We start from the raw sequence: 24027 nt of genomic DNA, 5'->3' as shown, positions 1-24027 counted from the left end.
TCTTCCTCTGTGAGATTTCTGTTCATGTCTTTTGCCCGTTTCATGATTGGATTATTTGTTTCTTTCGTGTGGAGTTTAATAAGTTCTTTATAGTTCTTGGAAACTAGCCCTTTATCTGATAGGTCATTGGCAAATATATTCTCCCATTCTGTAGGTTGTCTTTTAGTTTTGTTGACTGTATCCTTTGCTGTGCAAAAGCTTCTTATCTTGATGAAGTCCCAATAGTTCATTTTTGCTTTTGTTTCTTTTGCCTTCGTGGATGTATCTTGCAAGAAGTTACTGTGGCCAAGTTCAAAAAGGGTGTTGCCTGTGTTCTCCTCTAGGATTTTGATGGAATCTTGTCTCACATTTAGATCTTTCATCCATTTTGAGTTTTTCTTTGTGTATGGTGAAAGAGAGTGGTCTAGTTTCATTCTTCTGCATGTGGATGTCCAATTTTCCCAGAACCATTTACATTTTGGACTGGATAATTCCTTGCTGTGGGAGCCGTCCTGTGCACTGTAGAACAGTTAGCCGTACTCCTAGCTTCTACCCACTAGATGGCAGTAGCACCCCCCAGGTATGACCACCAAATTTGTCCTCAGATTTTGCCAAACATCCCTTGGGACAAGCCCTGGCCTCCCCCACTTCAGAACCACTGAGTTAAAGCATTTTTCTTCCAGTGGCTCTACAGGACTGCTGCCTGTTGGGCCTAGAAGTTCCTTCCCCTGTCATCTTCCTTTGGGCTCTAAGGATTTCACTTTCATTTCCAAGCCAGCAGCTCAGGAGGAACTACGCAGACCCAGCACTTGTTTGGTGAGGAAATGCTGCCGACGCCTGCCCTGGCTGTTCTTCACCACTTAAATCGGGAGTCAAGACTTCTCTGCTGGGGCCTACAGGTGCGTTGGGGAAGTTAACGAGGGTCTGTGTGTGGAGACGGAGAGGGTAGGAGAAGCTAGAAAGAAGGTACTATACCAAGTTATGTGAGTTTATTGTGTGGCCCAGACTTGCTCTGAGGGGAATCAAAGTCAGCTTGCCAACTTCCTGGTCTGAATGCAGACAGATGGTGGCCTTGACTCTGGAGAAGATGGCCTAGAGAGAAAGGAACGCCCAAGAGGTGGAGGGCATTGTTTCTTTCCTGGAGGGGCCCTTCTTTCTCCAGCCGGTGTCCATCCTCATCCCCTTTCTATTCTCTAGTTTGAATTATCTAACTGGCTGAAGAGATTTGGGTCCTTTTCCTCTCTTGCTCTCGGTCTCTCTTTCTCAAAGATGAACAGAAAGTATTTTCTCTTCTGCCCACATCTACCTGCTTGACAAAAAGCTGGCAAAAGAGGTCCTTGTGTTCCAAATGTTTGAAAGCCCAAGCTCCTAGAGTGGAGCATGAGACAGAATGGAGTTTGGGGGGCATGACCGGGGTAATATTGAAGCTGATTCTCTCATTCCTCTCTGGCAAACCAGCCAAGAGGCTGTCTATGGCCTTGCTGACATCTCCTTAGCTGCTGGTCTGTGGAGTGATGTGCCTGCCACCTGTCTCTGTGGCCCCCTGTCACCCTGAGTTCTTGGGAGTGCCAATCTCAGGAGTATCCTTGCAACTTTCCAGAATAGGCCCAAGTACTCTTGCTTCCAGTAGCCCACTGACCCATCCTTACCTGCCTTAGGGCTTTTTCTTCATCATTCTTCCTCTGTACACACACCTTTGCATGGTTACCTCAATTCTTTACTATTTTTCTTCATTCAGAACTAATTAACACGGGTTGATTATTGCTCAAAAGGGGTCATACACAGTGATGGATTTATTATATACCTTCTGACACATGCCCATTCCATCCTGTTCTCCGGTCTCCCCGGAGTCTATGGTTTACTCCTGGATAGGGTGCCTTTCTGCTCAGATACTAATTGTGCTACACGGTCCAAAACAAAGCCCAGCACATAGGAAAAAAACAGATTTATTATTTCTTTCTTTATTTAAACAATTTATTCATAGGAACTAAAGCTGCTGATTTAAAAAAAGTGCAATGAATAGGCATTCAACATGCACTAAATGTTAAATACATAATAAGACCTTATGGTCTAGTTGGGGAGAGATTGTACACAAACAAATAATGGATATGTATACAAGAAGGTGACTAATATTATGGGGTAACAGTTTGTAAGTGTCAAATACAGTGACCTGATAAAGGCCTCGTAACTGTAAGTAGTTTTCATAAAGGCCTCATTATGAGGAAATATTTGAGTAGAATCTTAAGAATGTAAGGGATTTAAAGGCTTTAGTATGGGTTTTCTACCAAGATTGAAAGGAGGTCAGTGTGGGCTGGGGCAGAATAAGCAGGGAGAAGAGAAGGGGGTGGCCTCAGGTGTTAGAGGCAGGAGGAGGAGGTATATATATATTTATTATTATTATTTTAATAAATTAATTTTTTATTGGTGTTCAATTTACCAACATACAGAATAAAACCCAGTGCTCATCCCGTCAAGTGTCCCCTTCAGTGCCTGTCACCCATTCACCCCCACCCTCCGCCCTCCTCCCCTTCCACCACCCCTAGTTCATTTCCCAGAGTTAGGAGTCTTCATGTTCTGTCTCCCTTTCTGATATTTCCCACACATTTCTTCTCCCTTCCCTTATATTCCCTTTCACTATTATTCATATTCCCCAAATGAATGAGAACAAATACTGTTTGTCCTTCTCTGATTGACTTACTTCACTCAGCATAATACCCTCCAGTTCCATCCACGTTGAAGCAAATGGTGGGTATTTGTCGTTTCTAATGGCTGAGGAATATTCCGTCGTATACATAAACCACATCTTCTTTATCCATTCATCTTTCGATGGACACCGAGGCTCCTTCCACAGTTTGGCTATTGTGGACATTGCTGCTAGAAACATCGGGGTGCAGGTGTCCCGGCGTTTCATTGCATCTGAATCTTTGGGGGTAAATCCCCAACAGTGCAATTGCTGGGTCATAGGTCAGGTCTATTTTTAACTCTTTGAGGAACCTCCAGTTTTCCAGAGTGGCTGCACCAGTTCACATTCCCACCAACAGTGTAAGAGGGTTCCCTTTTCTCCGCATCCTCTCCAACATTTGTGGTTTCCTGCCTTGTTAATTTTCCCCATTCTCACTGGTGTGAGGTGGTATCTCATTGTGGTTTTGATTTGTATTTCCCTGATGGCAAGTGATGCAGAGCATTTTCTCATGTGCGTGTTGGCCATGTCTATGTCTTCCTCTGTGACATTTCTCTTCATGTGTTTTGCCCATTTCATGATTGGATTGTTTGTTTCTATGGTGTTGAGTTTAATAGGTTCTTTATAGATCTTGGAAACTAGCCCTTTATCTGATACGTCATTTGCAAATATCTTCTCCCATTCTGTAGATTGTCTTTTAGTTGTGTTGACTGTATCCTTTGCTGTGCAAAAGCTTCTTATCTTGATGAAGTCCCAATAGTTCATTTTTGCTTTTGTTTCTTTTGCCTTCGTGGATGTACCTTGCAAGAAGTTACTGTGGCCGAGTTCAAAAAGGGTGTTGCCTGTGTTCTCCGAGGAGGAAGTATATAATGTGGCCCTGACTAGAGGGTGGGGATGATGACTGCCTCATGCTGGATGACATGTATTTGAGCCAAGTAAGGGTGACAGGACTGGTACTTGCTTTGAGGAACACTCTACTCAATGATGTAAGAACAGAGATGGTAGCAAACTGAGGAAGGGCAGTGATAGTTTCAGGGAGAATAGTTTCCCAGAATCCATGCAGGAAGACATATGGCTCCTGACAGGATGATGGTAGTGGAAATGATTGGAACTAGTTTGAAGAAAACATTCTTAGCATCCTCTGATGAACTAATGAGACTAGGAACAATTTAATAAAAGTGGTCCTGTTACAGAATGACTTTTTTTAATTGACTTGTTAAAAATATTACTTTTTAAAAATATATTTGCCAGACAGCTTGAGCTCTTTGAGAAAGCGTCATGTATGGGGGGTTAAGAGGGGGAATGCAAATTTAGTCCTGAATTCTAAGGAGTTTCTGAAGCAGGAACTCCCAATATAGAGTTATGGGGAGGGAAACCACAACATTTCTGAGTTCCCCAGGTCTCTTCATGTCAAAAATAGGTCCTACTTCCCCCACTGGAAGTTTCTGGCCCATGAAACCAAGAAAAGTGGCTAGGATGCTGTTTGAAAATTCACAGAACATCCTTTCCTGCACACCACTTCCTGGAGATGCTTATTTTACTATGTGACCTTCAGAGAGGCATAGAGTTGCATTATCATGAGTCCAGGTGTTAGGAGAAGACTCAAGTATAGGATATAATCATCTGACACTTGTGACAGCCAGCTGACCTGGGACTTCCATCAGGCAGATATTACTTGTATTCCCTTCCTATCTTCCTGACCACTGCTGGACTCTCAGGTCACTCTTGGACTTTGGTGGGGTCAATACCTATGTGTGGGGGACTGACTCCTTTATACCATCTTCCTTCTGTGGCCAGTGTGGTGGCAGCTAATTTGACATCAATTTCTTGTAGCCCCACTGTGAACCTGAGGTTTATAACCCCGTGGTAGAGTTCATGGTCCACTCCCCTATAGACTTTAGTTGTTTCTCAGCATTGGTTGGACACTGAATAGATAACAGAGAACCCCATCCCTATGGTTGGCTTATAGCTTCAGTTGTAAGCAGAAGTGGATATTATCATGTTGTGTAAACCCCTGGTCTTGCTAGTCATTAAAGCCTGATCTGACCAAAGTCATTGTAACTAGGAGCTAATAACATATGGCCTTTGGACAATTTTCAGTATCTGTACCATTGGCTAGATAACATTGGCCAGCCCACATTCAGCTTTATTTTTCACCAGGTTCACTTCATGGGTGATTGGAGAAGTGACATATTTCTAGACCTAACTTTATCTTAATACAGCTTCCATCATGCCCCTATTTTTCTCTTTTTAGGGGAAAGGGAAGATTATAGTTTGTTACACAGCTGAGTTCTTTCTTTTATTTCAACTGTGTTAGCTTCCTAAGGTTTTATAATAAATTATGGGTTAAAACAGGAATTTATTCTTCCACAGTTCAGGAAACAAGTCCAAAGTCAAGATGTTGGCAGAGTCGGTTTCTTCTCTAGGTAATAAGGGAGAATCTTGTTTCATGTTTCTCTCCTAGCTTCTGGTTAGTGGTTTCATGAAATCCTTGGTGTCCCTTGCCTTGCTGTTGCATTGCTCCAGGGTCGGCCACCATTGTCACATGGCCTTTCTTCCCTGTATGCAATGTTCCCTTTCTTCTTCTTAAAGGACACTTGTCACTGGATTTAGAGCCCACCCTATTCCAGTATTACCTCATCTTAACTTGATTACATTGGCAAAGACTTTATTTCCAAAAAATATCACATTCACACAAGTGATATCGATATGGGGGATAGAATTCAATTATTTAAAACAGGTATCATAACATTAATATCTACTGAGATCTTCCCTTTTTTTTGCCTCACAGTTTCTTGTCCATAAGGAACCCAGGTTCTGAGAATCAGCAGTGTCACCACATTACCACTCTGTGATATGCCTTCTGACTGACTACCACCAATAGTTTTAGGTTTGGGTTACTATTCCCATTCATGTGATTTAGCAGGTCGTAAACCAGTCAGGTTCAGGTAGCTTATCTGGGGCATACAGGACAGGAGATACAGCATAGCATCATGACTGTCTCATGTCAGTCATGAGGGTCCACACAGTGATATGGAAGGTACTTTATCCCCTTCAAGAGGTTACTTGTTAGAGAACAAGACCAGGTGGTATGTATGAAACTAACATGGCTTAGGTAAGTCTTGGGGCAATAGATTGATTACCTTGTAAGAGCCATGAGAGGAGCTTCCAAGACCCTACCAGCAAATATTTCATTATAAGAGTAACAACCCACTTGTGGAAGCAGAGGTCTGTACTTATGAAAAATAATAAAAATAAATCAAAGTACTAGAAGAAGGTAATGCCAGTATCCCTTTTTATGGGAGAAAGGATGTAAGCTTGATGATGACTTTTTTTTTTTGTTATATATCCAACCCAACTCCCAATCTTGTCTCTTTTCTCTTACCTTCTCTCTCAGCTTCATCTGCTTCTCTGTATTCCCTCCAGCAGCCTGTCCTACAATTCCTATCACTGATCCCTGCTTTTTGGAGAGAGACTGTCTCTTTTACATCATTTAGGAAGTGTCACTCTTTTGGTCTCTACAGGCACATCAATGCCAAAAGCTTAGCAAATCTCGGCACACCAGGCATATGGGCATTTTAAAACCTGTACGTGTTGTATTTTCCATCAGCAGGGCATTCATACATGTGAATTCTTTTCTCTAGAATGTGTTTTTCCTCTTTCTCATTCCATATCCCTTCTCACACCTTTTAGTTAAACCCTTACTTATGCAAGGGGGTTATCTTTGACATTCTCCTATTTGGCAAATTATTAGTTCTTCCAAAACATGGACCTCTGAGTGGTAGTGTTTATCACACCTACCAGACGTCTGAATGAGGATCCTGAAGACATTGTATTCACCCTAATTCAACTTAGTGAATGAAATAATTTTATAAGCTACTTCATTCAATTTAAACAGTTCAATAAAGTATTCATTTCTCAAGGACTTTCATATAAAGAATAAATAGGTTCTATAATTCTTAGTGATAAAATTCCTTCCCTATTGTGGCCTTTGCTATTTCTGTGAGTGTCTCTGGGAGTGAATATGAAAGAATGGAAGGGTTCTATATGGGACAGGCATATTTAGAGGTAAGCATTTCTTATGTTGAAATTATATCTGTGGTCCCAACGTTTATCTATTAGAAAACAGGTAATTAATGGAACAAAAAGATGAAAGGATGATTAAAAGAAAGAATTTCATTACCTAAGGAGAAATGAGGAGGTTCTTTATAAATTAATCAAAGGTTGTGTTCCTGTGCATTCTAGGTACTAGAGATACAGCAGTGAATAAAAACAAAGTGCCTGATCTATGTAGGGATTATATTTTAGGGGGAGGATATTTAAGGAAAAGAAGTCATATGTCGTATAATATAATAAGAAAAAATGGCAAATGTACAACAAATGGTATATTAGTAATTGTGCTATAGATAAAGTAATCATATTAGGTCCTTCTGATGAAAAAAATATTTAAGGAAAGGGTTGAGTGAAGTGTAAGAGGAAGTCATGCAAATATCAAGGGGAGGATCATTCCAGGCTGAAAGAAGAACAATTGCAGAAGAAGCCTTAGGCATGAGCAGCTTTACCAGGCCACTGAATTTCATTGCCGTTTCTTCTTTTTTTTCCCTCTTTCTTTTTGTCCTTCAACATTTCAGTCTTGGCCAATCCTTAATATCTGCACAATTATGATTCTTTTACATTTCTGCCAATCTTACCTTATCCCTTTTCAATCTGCCCAGCCATCTAGGAACTTTTAAGCAAGAAGAGCCTCAGGAGCAAATAGAGGAAGAGCCAAGGAAGACGTACTATGGCTTTAAAAATCTTGAACATACAGGATGAGGTATCCTGTCCCATCTGCCTGGAGCTTTTGACAGAATCCCAGAGTCTAGACTGTGGTCACAGCTTCGGTCAAGGCTGCATCGCTGTGAATAATAAGGAGGCAGAGATCAGCCCCAGAGGGGAAAGCAGCTCTCCTGTGTGTGGTGTCAGATACTCACTCGGTAACCTATGGCATAATCAGCATCTGGTCAACATAGTGGAGAGAATCAGAATGTTTAAGTTGAACTCAGAAAAGTTGCTGAAGAGAGACCTCTGTGTGCGCCATGAAAAGAAGCTCCTGCTCTTCTGTAAGGAGGATAGAAAGGTCATTTGTTGGCTTTGTGAGCGGTCTCAGGAGCACCGGGGACACCAAACATTCCTCGTGGAGGAAGTAGTCAAGGAGTATCAGGTAAGGCCCAGGATGGAGGGAGACAGGAGGGAAGATGGTACTTGGTGGGAAATCTCACCTTTCCATCCTTCTTTACTCACCTTGGCACTATGATACTGAGCCCTCTAATATTCCATGTATGTCTCTTATACTATGCTAAGCTTCCAATGCCTGAAGGACAATTCTGCGTATTCCTTACACTTACATAAATGGTGAGCCTTGGGGGGCTTGGATGGCTCAATTAGTTAAGTCTCCGATTCTTGGTTTCAGCTCATTTGTGATCTCAGAGTCATGAGATTTAGCCCCACATGGGGCTCTGCTCTCAGCAAGGAGTCTCTTCCCCTTTCTCTCTCCCTCTGCCCCTTCCCCACCCCCACTTAACAAACACACACATATTCTGTCTCTAACATAAATCAATAAATCTTAAAAAAATAAAGAATGAGCATAGAATCTAGAGCCTAGACTCTTGGCCAAGAGTGAGAAGTTTTCCTTTTTTTCTCTTTTGTTATATGGGTCAGGGATTCCTTTCACAAACTTGGCTCTCATAGTTCCCCTCAGCAGGATGATTGCTGTTCCAACCTTGTGAATTGGATGTGGAAAGAGTGTCAGTAAGAGTATGGGATTTTTCTTGCTACAGCAGGATCAATCTTCTATGAAAAGAGAGAATTAGGCTACTCTTGGTGAGGGATGGTGACTTCCACCACCCAGGTACAAATGATGTATTCTTCTTAGCTTTTCTCTCATATCATAGATTCTAATCACTGTTTCTGTTAACTGGTCTCTTCTGAGATCAGCATGATTTCTTCTCCATTCATTCTTTGCTGAAAAACCTCATAGTTTGATGATGTCTCCTAATGTGAGTCATCTGATGTGACTTTTCTCTCACAGGAGAATCTCCAGGCAGCTGTGGCGAGGCTGAGGAAAGAGCAGCAGAAAGCTGAGAAGTTGGAAACTGATATCAAAGGAGAGAGGACTTCCTGGAAGGTAGGAAGAGATGCTTTCTGATGGGTTTTTGACACAGGAATCTTGGCAGGACCTTCAGTCCAAATCACAAGGAAGCCCCTTCTTTGTTCCCTGACACCGAATGCATCCAGAAGCTATTTGATTCTTTGTCCTGTCTCAGTTACAATTGAGGGTTGGAGAGTGGACATGTTACAAGTACACACAGGGATTTGGAATTGAGCATAAAGACAGATTCTTTGGTGAGGAAGGATAGAGAATTCTGTCTTCCATTCCTCTTTTCCAATGAAGCTCTGATACCTTTGGTGAAGGACTCTGGACAAAGGACCAAGATTTTCCCTAAGGTTTAAACTTGAAATGTGGTAATGCAGGGAGATGTGAATGTCCAGTACAGCCACATACAACTTAAAACCTCATTTAGGTATTACATTTCATCCCAGGGTTGGCCTGGATAAGACAGTCTGAGGCTTGCTTTGGTATGGTGACTGGGTGACTGGCACTGAGGGGGGCACTTGACGGGATGAGCACTGGGTGATATGCTATATGTTGGCAAATTGAACTCCAATAAAAAAATAATAAAAAAAGACAGTCTGAGGCTTGCTTTTTGGTATGTACTAAAGGGAAAACAGTAGGAAAAATACCCAGCTTTCCCAAAAATTGACCCCATGCCTCCATTTCCCTCTTGATTAGAACTCAGTGAAAAAATATTTCTTTTCCTGGCTCGTAATCCCTTACACAGTAGGCTTTCAGGCAGATAGATTCTTTACCTCTTTGTTTATCTAATCTTGCAGTACCAGATACAGACTGAGAGACAAAGAATTAGAACAGAATTCAATCAACTTAGAAGCATTTTGGACAGTGAAGAGCAGAGAGTTCTGCAAAAATTAGAAGAAGAGGAAAAGAGGATACTGGATAACTTGGCTGAGGGTGAGGCTGAGCTGGCTCAGCAGAACCAGTTGGTGGAAGAGCTCATTTCAGATCTGGAGCATCGCAGTAAATGGTCAACAGTGGACATGTTGCAGGTAAGAAGAATCCCCCAATTTGGAATTCTTGAAACACAATTTATTTTACTTTCATTTCTGTGTCTTTGGGCTCTGATCTCAGTGTTGACACTAAAAGGTTCCTTTGGCTTTGTGAAGCCCCTCTTTGCCATCCATTCAAAATATCATGGACCGTTTAATATAAGCATTGCAGGGGAGTGTCCTACTTTATTATTTTATGAAGTAAGGAAATACACTTGAAGATCCATGGTATCCAGAGATATTCTCTATACCCCTATTATCTGTGATCCAGTGTTGGACATTTGTCAAACTTTTTTCATTTATTTTAGCCACAGGAAAATACATGCATTTTCAGGTTTAAGAAATGAATCCTTTTTTAATTAAAAAATCTGTATTTATTATTATAAATTTCTCCTCTTCGATTTTTTTTAAGTATAAAGTGAAAGAACATTGAGCCTTTTCTTAGGAGAATGGGAAATATATGGATAGGAAGTGTCATACTTGAGTGGTAAGATTCTGTGTGCAAGTGTGTATATGAGTGTATGTGTATGTCAGAAAGGTTGCTGGTGTCAGGAAATTATGTTGGTGCAAACCTATAGAGACTTGAGAGAACAATTTGACTATGATCCTGAGTCATAATGTATGATGGTCATTAAGGGAATTCCAGAATTTTCATGTTTTTTGCTTGATTTTCTGTCTATTTCTTCCCTTTCTTTGCTGTATTTCCAAAATACTTTTTAAAATTCTTGTTATCAAGCAGAAGGATAATTGATTTTCACATATTGGCTTGTTTCCTTTCTCTCTGATACTTGCATTTTAGTCCTTTCTTTTTTCTTTATTCTTTTTTTAGTTCCCTTTTTCTTTTTTTGCTTTCAGATTAATTTGGGATAGAGGTTAATAACTCTTCTTTTTTTTTCTTCTATCAGAATCACCTGGAGTGCTATTTTAACATTAGGTTCTCAGATCCATTGTAGTAAAATAGCTTTTGCATTTTTTAAAAGATTTTATTTATTTACTCGTGAGAGACATAGAGAGAGAGAGAGGCAGAGATATGGAGGGAGAAGTAGGCTCCCGGAAGGGAGCCCTATGCAGGACTCCATCCCCAGACCCGAGATCATACCCTGAGCTGAAGGCAGATGCTCAACTGCTGAGCCACCCAGGTGTCCCACCCAGCCTTTGCATTTTTTACCAGGATCTGTAATTGATTATATCACCAGACAAACTTTAATAAACTTACAATAGATGTTTTCAACAAATTGGGCTGGGAAAACAATATCCACAAGCCAAAATATAAAGGTAGACCCCTGCTTCACATCATATACAAAAATTAACTCAAAGTAGATAAAAAAAATCTAAAAGTAAGGAAAGTGCAAAAATTATAAGACTCTTAGAAGAAAACATAGGTATAAATCTTTGTGACTTGGAATTAGGCAATAGCTTCACAGATATGGTACTTAAGAACACTAGCAACCAAGAATAAGGTAAATTGGAGCTCATCAAAATTAAAGATTGTGCTTCAAAGGACACCATGTAGAAAGTGAAAACAACATCTCACAGAATGGGAGAAAATATTTTCAAATCATACATTTGATAAGGTTTAATATTCATGATATATAGAAAACCTCTTACAACTCAACAATAAAAAAGACAACCTAGGGTGCCTGGGTGGCTCAGTCAGTTAAGCATCTGACTTTCGAATTTATCTTTTTTAAAATTTTTATTATTTTTCTTTAAATTATTTTTTCATTGGAGTTCAATTTTCAACATGTAGCATATCGCCCAGTGCTCATCCTGTCAAGTACCCCCCTCAGTGCCCGTCACTCAGTCACCCCAACCTCCTTCCCCCCTCCCTTTCCACCACCCCTTGTTCTTTTCCCAGCGTTAAGAGTCTCTCATGTTCTATCTCCTTCACTAGATATCTCCACTCATTTTCTGTCCTTTCCCCTTTATTCCCTTTCACTATTTTTTTATTTTTTATTTTTATTTTTTAAAAATATTTTATTTATTTATTCATGAGAAACACACACACACAGAGGCAGAGGCAGAGAGAGAAGCAGGCTCCATGCAGGGAGCCCGCTGTGGGACTCGATCACGGGTACCCAGGATCACACCCTGGGCTGAAGGCGGCGCTAAACCGCTGGGCTACCGAGGCTGCCTTTCACTATTTTTTTATATTACCCAAATGAATGAGACCATATAATGTTTGTCCTTCTGTGATTGACTTACTCCACTCAGCATAACACCCTCCAGTTACATCCACGTTGAAGCAAATGGTGGGTATTTGTCGTTTCTAATGGCTGAGTAATATTCCATTGTATACATAGACCACAGCTTCTTTATCCATTCATCTTTCGATGGACACCGAGGCTCCTTCTGCAGTTTGGCTACTGTCAACATTGCTGCTATGAACATTGGGGTGCAGGTATCCCGGCGTTTCACTGCATCTTTGGGGTAAATCCCCAGCAGTGCAATTGCGGGGTCATAGGGCAGATCTATTTTTAACTCTTTGAGGAACCTCCACACAGTTTTCCAGAGTGGCTGCACCAGTTCACATTCCCACCAACAGTGCAAGAGGCTTCCCCTTTCTCCATATCCTCTCCAACATTTATTGTTTCCTGTTTTGTTAATTTTCGCCATTCTCACTGGTGTGAGGTGGTATCTCATTGTAGTTTGGATTTGTATTTCCCTGATGGCAAATGATGCGGAGCATTTTCTCATGTGCATATTGGCCATGTCTATGTCTTCCTCTGTGCAGAAGAATGAAACTAGACCACTCTCTTACACCATACACAAAGATAAACTCAAAATGGATGAAAGAGCTAAATGTGAGACAAGATTCCATCAAAACCCTAGAGGAGAACACAGGCAACACCCTTTTTAAACTTGGCCACAGCAACGTCTTGCAAGATACATCTATGAAGGCAAGGGAAGCAAAAACAAAAATGAATAATTGGGACTTAATCAAGATAAAAAGCTTCTGCACAGCAAAGGATGCAGTCAACAAAACTAAAAAACAACCTACAGAATGGAAGAAGATATTTCCAAATGACGTATCAGATAAAGGGCTGGTTTCCAAGATCTATAAAGAACTTATTAAACTCAACACCAAAGAAACAAACAATCCAATCCTGAAATGGGCAAAAGACATGAACTGACTCTTGAATTTCACTTCAAGTCATGATCTCAGGGTCCTGGGACCCAGTGCCTCATCTTGCTCTGCACTCAGCACAGGGTTGGCCTCTCCCTTTGCTCCCCTCCCTCACTCCTAGCTTGTGCTCTGTCTCTCTCTCTCTCTCTCTCTCTCTCTCTCTCTCTCTCTCTCAAATAATCAAATCTTAAAAAAAAAAAAGCAAAAAAGAGAAAACCCAGTTTAAAAAATGGATAAAGGACTTAGGGGCTCAGTTGGTTAAGCACCCACTCATGATTTCAGCTCAGTTCATGATCTCATGGGTCGTAATATGGAACCTTGCATCAGGCTCCATGCTCAGTGTGGAGTCTTCTTGGGATTCTCTGCCTCTGCCCCAACCCCCCCACTCACTTGCTCTCTCTGTCTTAAATAAATAAATCTTTTTTTTAGAAAAAGAGTACTTGAAGAGATATTGCTCCAGAGAAGATATATAAATAGCCAATAAGTTCATGAAAACATGATTGATATTATTAGCCATCAGGGAAATGTAAAATCAAAACCACAATGATGGGATCCCTGGGTGGTGCAGCGGTTTGGCGCCTGCTTTTGGCCCAGGGCATGATCCTGGAGACCCGGGATCGAATCCCACGTCGGGCTCCTGGTGCATGGAGCCTGCTTCTCCCTCTGCCTGTGTCTCTGCCTCTTTCTCTCTCTCTCTCTCTGTGTGACTATCATAAATAAATAAAAATTAAAAAAAAACCACAATGATAATTCCACCAAAAAATGGACAATACGAAGAGCTGACAAAGAGGTGTAGAAGTTGGAACTTTCATATACTCCTAGTGAAGTTGTAAAGTGTTGAAGCTATTTTGGAAAACTGCTTGGCAGTTCCTCCAAAAGTTAAAGTTACCATATGGCTCAGCAGTTCCATTCCTGGGAATTAAAATAGGTCCACACCTAAGCTTGTATACAGAAGTTCATGGTAGCATTGTTCATAAGAACTCAAAAGTGGAAAAATTAACTGAAGAATGAATAGATAAAATGTGTTATACCCAAACAATGTAATAGTGTTTGGCTTTAAAAAAGAAATTAACGCTAATAGGTGCTATAACATGAATGAACCTTGAAAACATAAGTGAAAGAAGGCAGACACAAAAGGCCCTTATTGTATGATTCCACTTATATGAAGGTTGTAATTGATAAATCCATAAACACAGATTAGATTAGTAGTTTCCAGAGTCTCTGGAGAGGAGGCAATAGGAAATGATTGCTATTAACAGTAAGGTTTCTTTTTGCAATAATGAAAATATTCTGGAATTAAATAGTGGTGATGATAAATATATATATATATATTTAAAGATTTTATTTATTTATTTATTTATTTATTCATGAGACACACACACACACAAACACACACACAGAGGCAGAAACACAGCAGAGGGAGAAGCAGGCACTGTGCAAGGAGCCCGATGTAGGACTTGATCCCGGATCCCAGGATCACCCCCTGAGCCGAAGGCAGACGCTTAACCACTGAGCCACCCAGGCGTCCCATAAATAAACTAAAACCTACTAAATTGCGAACTATAGAAGGTGAATTTTTTGGCATTTTAATTATATATGAGTAAAAACAAAAATCTTGCAGATTTATTCCTTTTCTCTTGTTTATAGTTCATTCACAAGCTCTTCACAGCTCTTTCAACTGCCTTCATGAAGACTCGTGTTTATGTCACTTTTCCAGGCATCTGTTCCACTTATACCAGCTTCAGTTGGTATCTGGTTACTTGTAATAAAAACAGTGCTCAGTAGATAAATATTATAAATTTGGGGGGTTAACTTCCTACATTTAGATAACAGCTTCAAAGAATGACAAACGGGCCAACCAAGGAACTTACTTTTATACTAGATTAGGGAGTTTGAGTGTTCCTTTCCAACATGTTAAGATATATACTATTGATTGTGTTGCTGTCCCTTCATAACCTTGTCCCTTGAAAGTTCTTATAACAACTTTCCTATTATCTGGATCTTCACTGTAGTGATAGGGATGGATCATTTTATCATATGCCTATTGTTTGCTAGAGGTATTGTTGTTTGCATGCTGTTGTTACCTTCAACACTGACTCAGAAGTCTGAGCTAACAAAGAAATTCCATACTTAAAAATGGATGAAAAATTAGATGAGATTTTAGGTTATTTACCTTGGGAATAAGAGGTACTTTTGTTCTTAATGTTCTTATAATAGTATTTTTACATTGGGCCATTTTTACCAAAACTGGAACAGGAAGAAATAGAAAACCTGAACAGGCCAATAACCAGGGAGGAAATTGCAGCAGTCATCAAAAACCTCCCAAGACACAAAAGTCCAGGGCCAGATGGCTTCCCAGGGGAATTCTATCAAACGTTTAAAGAAGAAACCATACCTATTCTACTAAAGCTGTTTGGAAAGATAGAAAGAGATGGAGTACTTCCAAATTCGTTCTATGAGGCCAGCATCTCCTTAATTCCAAAACCAGACAAAGACCCCACCAAAAAGGAGAATTACAGACCAATATCCCTGATGAACATGGATGCAAAAATTCTCAACAAGATACTAGCCAATAGGATCCAACAGTACATTAAGAAAATTATTCACCATGACCAAGTAGGATTTATCCCTGGGACACAATTTTGTCAAAAATTTTCCCCTGTGTTTATTAAAATCATCATGTTGTTTTTACTTTTATTCTATTAATCCAGTGAATTATGTTAATTGCTTTTCTTATGTTAAACCAAACTTGCATTTCTGGGATATATCCCACTTGACCATGGTGTATATATCATCTTTCCTATTTTGCTGGATTCAGTTTTTTAGTATATTGTTGAAGAAGTTTACATCTTATATTCATAAGAAATACTGGCCTGTAGTTCACTCTTCTTGTGATGTCTTTGTCTTGTTTTTGCATCAGGGTAGTATTGGCTTCATAGAATGAGTTGGGAACTATAACCTCCTTTTCTATTTTTTTGGAAGAATTTGTGAAGTATTTCTATTATTTCCACTTTAAATCTTTAGCAAAATTCACCAGTGAAGCCATCTGGGCCTGCCTTCTTCACAGGAAATTCTTTATTTCCAGTCTAATATCTACATGTTTTAGGAGTATTCAGATTTTCTATTTCTTCTTAAATTAGCACTGATAGTTTGTCTTTCTAGGAATTTGTCCATTTCACATGGATTATTTAATTTGTTGGCATACAATTGTTCATAGTTTTATATTTCTATTAGTTTTTGTAAAAGTCAGTAGTAATGTGTTCCCTTTCATTCCCAATTTTAATAATTTGTCTTCTCTGTTCTTCATGGTATGTCAATTTTGTTGATATTGTCAAATAGTTCACATTTGATTTCTCTGATTTTCTCTAGTGTTCTTCTATTCTATCTTTCATTAATCCTGCTCTAATATTTATACACCTTGACTCTTGTTTTCTCTCTTCTTTCTAGGACATGAGTGGAATCATGAAATGGTATGTATGGGTGACCATGGGGTGGTGCTTTTGTGTTATTAAGAAAGGATTGTAGCCATATGAGTGTTCTGATGGTCAATTGGAATAAAAAATCTTCCAAATCAGGGAAATTTGGATGTAGTATTATTTTAAATTGTTGGTCATAGACAAGGATTTAAGTGCTCCATATGTATGGGGAATAGATCACATTCTATAGTGGTGAATTTAGTGGTCAGAGTTCACAGAATTAGGGACAGTAAGGGTAATAAGGATCAGGGATTTTACTATCAGGCTTCTACGACTTTACTTTGTCCTTGTCTCATTCCTGTATTCCATCCATGCCTATCTTATCACATGGAGGTCTTCAACAAGCCCTAAAATAGGTTGTAGGAGCAGCTCCTTTATATTTACTTTGCTTGCATAAGAATATAAAAGACCAGGTCATTCTACAAGGTTCTCTTTAGATTAAAAACAACAACAACAACAACAACAACAAAAACCCTGAGCCTCAGGCTTAGTGACATTGACCATGGTGCCATAATTAATCTCTTCCTATTCACACTTGTTAGAAGCTTATATAGGAAAGTAGTTCTTGTGGGTTAAGTTGGCAACCTACCTGACAACATTAAATTCCTCTACCAAGTGTTTTTAACTTTTTTTCCAGAGCACCTGTAATCTCAAATGTTATTTGTGGGGTCACACCACTGGGATTCAGGCTTTGGATGAGGGCACAAGCTCACAGGCTCTCAAAAAGAGACCTGTGGATTTCACATCATAGCTAGCATCTGCAGCCTCACTACTGATCTCTCTGCCTGGGAAGACTCATTTATGGCCTCCATGAAAGACCCACCGTGATAACTTTCCCACAGACTGCATACATTTTTTAGAGGTAGCAAAGGCTTTTCCTACATGTTATTTCATCAAATTTTCTATTATGTCCATGAGGTATCAAGAAAAAGATTAACTATTCCATTTTTAGAAGAAGAAACTGTTTGAGATGAATACCTTCCCAAGGTTATACAGATAGTAGATGAGAAGGTAGACATGGGCACATTTCTTCTGGCTTCAGCATTAGGACTCTCCCTTCTCCCCAACTCAAGCTTCTCAGGGAGGAGGGTTCAAGTGCATCAGTGGTATGGAAAGAGAGAGGAAGGCAGTCATATTGGAAGGATACACGGTAAGAGAAGTAGGATCAACATTTTTTGTCATGCCTAGGAGTGAGATCTGGACACTGAAGAAGCCAAAAACTGTTTCCAAAAGACTGAAGAGTATATTCCATGCTCCAGATCTGAGCACAATGCTGCGCATGTGTAGAGGTGAGGAGAGCCAGGACAAGATGGGTGAATGTGGGACTCCTGTGGTGTCAGTGACTAAAGTGGGGGGGCTGGTATAGTTTCAAAGAGAGAATACAATGGAGGAGGGTATTCACAGAAGATGGATATTGCTGAGAGAGATGTGGTTAAATCTAAGGGGGAATGGCTAGATGCCTAGTCCATCCTCTCATTCACCAGTTCATAGCCTCACAGGGCTCCCCTCTGCTGGCCCTACTCTGGAGAAGAGATAGGCATTGGTGCTTAGTCATTTGCTTCTAGTCAGCATCACTGACTCTCTTATCATTTCAGAGCTAACGCAAGTCCAGTGCTACTGGGGTAAGAAGAAATTACTGGTTCTTCAAATCTCTGTGCTCTAATCCCCTTTCAGAAACTTGCGATTTCAGTGAGATCTCATAATCTTAGCTCCATGTGTTAATATATATAATATTCTCTCTCTATATATATATATATATATATTTTTTAGTATATGTGTGTGTGTGTGTATGAAATACGATTCTCTAGTGTCTTACTCCTTTCCCCAATCCATCAATACAAGTTCTACCAAATCATTTCCCAAGTTCCCTCTTTATAATGTCAGCAGATAAACCAACCCCATACTTGTCACCTGATCTTACTTTTCTTTCTTTCTTTTTTTTTTTCTGCAGTGGACATCACACTGAACCCAAGCAACTTAAATCTAAGCCTTGTCCTTTCAGAAGACCAGAGACAAGTGATGTCTGTGCCAATTTGGCCTGTTAAGCTTAGTAATTATGGTATCTTGGGCTCCCAATATTTCTCCTCAGGGAAACACTACTGGGAAATAGACGTGTCCAAGAAGACTGCCTGGATCTTGGGGGTATACTCTAGAAAACGTTTCCATAATACAAATCTTGGTGTTAGACGAGGCACAGATAATCAAAATGTTTACTCTAGATACAGACCTCAATGTGGCTACTGGGTCATTGGGTTACAGAATAAATTTGAGTATAAGGCCTTTGAGGAGTCATCTACATCTCTTCCCATGGTCTTGACTATTTCCATGGCTGTTCCTCCCCATCGTATTGGGGTTTTCCTAGACTATGAAGCCGGGATTTTATCATTTCTTAATGTCACAAACCACGGGTCACTCATCTACAAATTTTCTAAATGTTGCTTTTCTCACACTGTGTATCCATACTTCAATCCTTGGAACTGCCCCGGGCCTATCACCCTGTGCCCACCACGCTCCTGAACCTTCTTGATTCCTCATCCACTTATATGTAGCACCCCTTGTGCTCATCTGCACCTGAGTTTATGTTCACCATTCTGAACACCTCTTCCTTCCTTTCTCCTTCTTTTATGTTAGAATGTCATAGAATTGTGCAATGCTTTTCTCCATATACTGAACATACAACTTTTACCCTTTTGTTCCTCATTTAATTCAGGTATCTTTATAGTTTTGTTATCATTGTATTTTATTGATTATTCTGTGGGGTTAAGCCTGTGTTAAGCCTTGATTATTTTTTCTTAGATTATTGAGGCTCTGTTCATTATTTTCCTATTGGATAATTTGCATTAATCTACTTTTAAGTTCACTCAGTCTTTCTTTTGTGATTCTAAATTTCTCTTAAGCCAGTCCAGGATTACTTTTTTGAGTGATTGAAGCTTTTAGTTTTAGTATTTCTATTAATAAAACTATTTCTATTTGTCTTTTGGAATTTCCTATTTGATGATTATTATAAGCATGTTTTCTTTAATAGGCTTTACCCTAGTTATGATAGTTACGGTGAAGTGCTTATCTTCCTTGTTGTAAGTCCTGTTTTAAATGCAGTATCTGCATTATCTTGAAGTTGTTCTCCATTGATCACCTTGTTGTTGAGTATGGACTATTTTAGTTTCTCTGTAGGTTAAACCATTTTAACATGTACCTTAAATTCCCCAAGGGGAATTGTGAATGAGATGTAAAGACTCTGGATTCTGTTTATTGTTCTGAAGGATATTTATTTTTCAGGCAATTAATTTGGTTGATCTCAAATTTGAAAATCTCCCCTGCATCTTGCAGCAACTGAAATTCTGATCAGTTCTTTTAGGTCTATTTGGACTCTTCTGTATCCACTTCAAACATATGTTGTTCAAGGAATTGCTCGATTTTTATGTAAAATTAGAGATTTCCTCCTCTGGATCTCTCTTTTACAGGCATTCTCCTACTTGCTGTTGTAATTGCCCCAAATCATTCATCTTGCTTTTCAAGCTAATAAGTCTGTATGCTGCTGAGTTTTAACTGTCCTGCTCACTACCAATTGAGCAAATAAAAAGCCATAAAACCAGGAAAGTCCTTCAATAGTATAGTCCCTTATTTTGTTTATTACACTGTAGATTCTAAGTGTTTTGTCAGTCTCTAGTGCCTTCATGTTTTTGTTTGTTTTGTTTAATTTTTACAAATGTTCAAAGTTAATAGTGTTGACCTGTAGGGTATGAGTACTCTTTTGTTAGAATAAATACCTCCATTATTTATGGAGGAAACAGAATCTCAGTTTTGCTTCTCTGGATATTCTAAGCTGAAAGTTCAATTTCTGAATTTTAGTGTGTGTGTGTTTTTGTTTGTTTGTTTGTTTTACAAACTGCCAGATTTTGTTCAAAGTGGTTATACCATTTCTGCATGCCTACATATTTCAGGAAGGGAACAGTGATGGTGTGGAATAGGTGGTTAATGCAAAGATATTAAGCATAGATGTATTTTTCAGTGTATTTGGTTGAAACTGTAGAGGATTGGAGAACTCAGAGTCCAACTGTGTGACAGGCACAGTACAATGATATTGATTGTAGTGCTCAGAAGAAAAGAACTTTCTTACCCAAAAACTTCTTCTCTGTCTGGTACTTCCTTTCCCAATCCCTCCACAGATCCAAAAATCCATTGTTTCACCTCTCTTCCTCTGAATCTCTTAACTGACCCTACATCCATGGTCAATATATTGGGACTCTCTTATGAAGCATTAGATTTGCAGCCAAGAAGAATCAGTGGGGAAAGCAGGTCTTGTCAAGATACCTAGAAACTTAGGCAAGCACAATACCTGAATTTACACTTCTCTTACCATAAATACTTTCTCACCAGAGCTGAGTATATTGGTATGTTGCATATTCCAGATCATTGCATTCTGAGTTACAGGGAAAAAGAAATATTTCTCAGAGCTCTGTATTTCCCTGCCTTCATTATATCTTCTGCTTGGAAAGGAATCTAATGAAATATCTATTTGGCCCATGGATTTTTAATACTTTCCCATTTGAGAAAACCTTAGAGTAAAGCAAGAGCTGACAGAGTTGAAGTGTATTGATGGGGACAGATAAAAAATCAATCCAAGAAAGCCATAGGAATAAGACAGAAGTGAAAGATTGATTAGTATTTGTCAAAAAGTGGAAACAACCTAAGAGTCTATCAATGGAATAATGGATAAAGATGTAATATATATATATATATATATATATATATATATATATATATATATATATTATACACACACACACACACACACACACACACACCACAATGGAATAATACTCAGCCATAAAAAGAATGATATCTTGCCATTCAACAACATAGATGGACCTTGAAGGTGTAATGCTAAGTGAAATAAATGAGAGAAATACAAACACCATATCATTCCACTCAGACATGTAAACTAACAAATAAAACAAGCAAACAACACAAAACTCATAGATAAAGAGATCAGATTGATGGTTGCTAGAGGCAGGAGTTTGGGGGTAGGCAAAATGTGTGAAGGGGGTCAAGAAGTAAAGCCTTCCAGTTATAAAATAAGTCACGGGGATATAATGTATAGCATGGTGACTTCATGTAAAAAGTATTGTGTTGCAAATTTGAAGTTGCTCCAAAAGTAAATCTTGAAAATTCTCATGGGGGGGGGGATTTCTTGACTTTGTATGGTGATAGATAGTAACTTGATTTACTATAATGAACATTTCACAATGTATACAAATGTTAAATCATTATATTGTACACCTAAACTAATCTGATGTATGCTAATTATACTTCAATAAAAATTTATCAAAGGGAAAAAATTTATCAAAGGGAAATCATATATGTTATTGATACCAGAAGAATAACTGAATTATATGATGTGACAGCAACTGTGTTCACAGGAAGAATGGTAGTTTAGAAGCATGATTTGTCATCAAGTTGTTCCATTCAGAATATTACTCAGCCATTAGAAATGACAAATACCCACCATTTGCTTCAACGTGGATGGAACTGGAGGGTATTATGCTGAGTGAAATAAGTCAACTGGAGAAGGACAAACATTATATGTTCTCATTCATTTGGGGAATATAAATAATAGTGAAAGGGAATAGAAGGGAAGGGAGAAGAATGGGTAGGAAATATCAGAAAGGGAGACAGAACATAAAGACTCCTAACTCTGGGAAACAAACTAGGGGTGGTGGAAGGGGAGGAGGGCGGGGGGTGGGGGTGAATGGGTGATGGGCACTGAGGGGGGCACTTGACGGGATGAGCACTGGGTGTTATTCTGTATGTTGGCAAATTGAACACCAATAAAAATAAATTTATTATTTAAAAAAAATGAAAAAAAAAGGATGTTCCATTCAATTAAAAATATTTTACAGTTATATATATGCATATCTATCACTCCTATGTACAATAACTTCTAATAGATTTGAGGCAATAAGCAACAAAATAGAAAAAGTCTCCCTGACTTCATGAAACTTATAGTTGAGGATGCAGTGTGAGGTAAGTATGGAGATTATCACTGATAAAATCAGTAATACAACCAAGTTTCCCATTGCACTTCTCTCTCTTGCCTTGACTCATGCATTTTCCTTTTTCAATTCAAGGAATAGTGACTGAGTCCTCACCTCTAGGAATAGCCCTAGTTTCAGCAACAGCTTCCAGAAAAATTCTAGCAAAAGGAACCCTAGACAAAGAGCTTATGAAGTCCCTGTGGGCCACATCCCAGACTTCTGGAGCAGTTGTGCACTGAGCGCAGCAGAGAAGAGAACTAGGCCTGGCTCTGCTCAGGATTGAAAAAGATACTTTGAGGAAGATAGTAGGGGAAGTCAGAAAGTTCTTTGAAGCTTAAGAATTTAATGCCTGTCAGTATAATAATGTAGGATTTCTATATGACTCTCCACAGAAATTCCTAGCACCCTATCCTCTCTGGGTTTGGAAGCCTTAATGGTGTGATGATGGTTGCTCTGCCCTGCAGTTTCTTTGGTGTTTTCTAGTCTTACAGAATTTTCAAGTTCAAACTCAGGGATCTACTGCAGTTTACACATTTAAAAAAAGTCACTAATCTTGCTCATCCTTCTTCTTGGGCCATTTCTGCCAACCAGAGAAGCACCTAGGAAGAATTTCCATAAGGGGCATCTTGACAACTTCAAATAAAACGAAATGAGGGGCACCTGGGTGGCTCAGCAGGTCGAGCATTAGACTCTTGATTTCAACTCAGATCTTGATCTCAGGGTTTAAGCAACAACAACAACAAGGACATGATGACAACAACAACAAAATGAGATGCTTGCTTGGTGTTAATAACATGAAAAGACATCAGAAGATGTAGCATGATAACAAGATGCTAAAGACCCATGAGAAAAGGGAATTAAAGTAGGGGAATTTCTTTAACTACCGTTTTTCCTGTGAAAGACAGCCACACTCCAGATTGACTCACTCAGATGGTAGATACCACTCAAAGCTCTTTTTGCTTTTCTTTTTTCTTCTTCTTCTTTTTTTTTTTTAACCACGACTTCCTTTTATCTGACTAGATTGTATGGGATTATAGCTGACTTTTAAAACACTATCACCTCAACAACATCCTCCTGTGCCCTTCAGTGTCCTGTGTCACTATTTGGCATGTACCCTTTGAAACTGTATAATTCACCTGTTTCATTATCACTGTCATTATCACAGTTCACTTGCGCCACTTGATGCAGAACTTGAGAATTGTTAGTCAGGGTTCTCCAGAGAAATAGACCTACATGAAGGAGATTTATTATAAGGAATTGACTCACATGATTATGGGGGCTGAGAAGTTCCAGGACCTGGTATCTGCAAAGAGGAGACACAGGAAAGCTGGTGTTGTCATTCAGTCCAAGACCAAAGACTGGAGAACTGGGGTAGGTGGTATTGTAAATTCTAGTCCAAGGACAGGAGAGGACCTATATATCCCAGCTCAAGCATGCAGGCAGGAAGGAAAAGGGATGAATTCCTCTTTCCTTTCAGCCCTTCAACAAATCCGATGATGCCCAACAATGCTGGGGAAGACAATCCAGAGTCCACAGATTCAAATGCCATTCTCTTTTTTTTAATTT

The 24027-nt window shown here is 39.3% G+C and overlaps 1 protein-coding gene across 2 annotated transcripts; it reads left to right on the top strand.

Moving 5' to 3' along the window:
- Window positions 1–668: 668 nt before the first annotated feature.
- LOC129505106 (E3 ubiquitin-protein ligase TRIM34-like) lies at window positions 669–21131 on the top strand. 2 transcript variants are annotated; one of them, XM_055318051.1, is made up of 8 exons: window positions 669–878; window positions 7375–7862; window positions 8730–8825; window positions 9593–9823; window positions 16398–16420; window positions 17615–17715; window positions 18022–18048; window positions 18378–21131. In XM_055318051.1, the coding sequence occupies exons 2-8, from the start codon at window positions 7443–7445 to the stop codon at window positions 18941–18943; spliced, it is 1464 nt and encodes a 487-aa protein (XP_055174026.1). In that variant the 5' UTR covers window positions 669–878; window positions 7375–7442; the 3' UTR covers window positions 18944–21131. The 2 variants fall into 2 exon arrangements, with proteins under 2 accessions (XP_055174026.1, XP_055174027.1); XM_055318052.1 differs by lacking the exon at window positions 18022–18048.
- The last annotated feature ends 2896 nt before the right edge of the window (window positions 21132–24027 follow it).

Source organism: Nyctereutes procyonoides, unplaced genomic scaffold (genome assembly GCF_905146905.1).
Source record: "Nyctereutes procyonoides isolate TBG_1078 unplaced genomic scaffold, NYPRO_anot_genome, whole genome shotgun sequence".
NCBI lineage: Eukaryota > Metazoa > Chordata > Mammalia > Carnivora > Canidae > Nyctereutes > Nyctereutes procyonoides.
The sequence above is the reverse complement of the archived record's forward strand: the minus strand, read 5'-3'. Positions and strand labels throughout refer to the sequence as shown.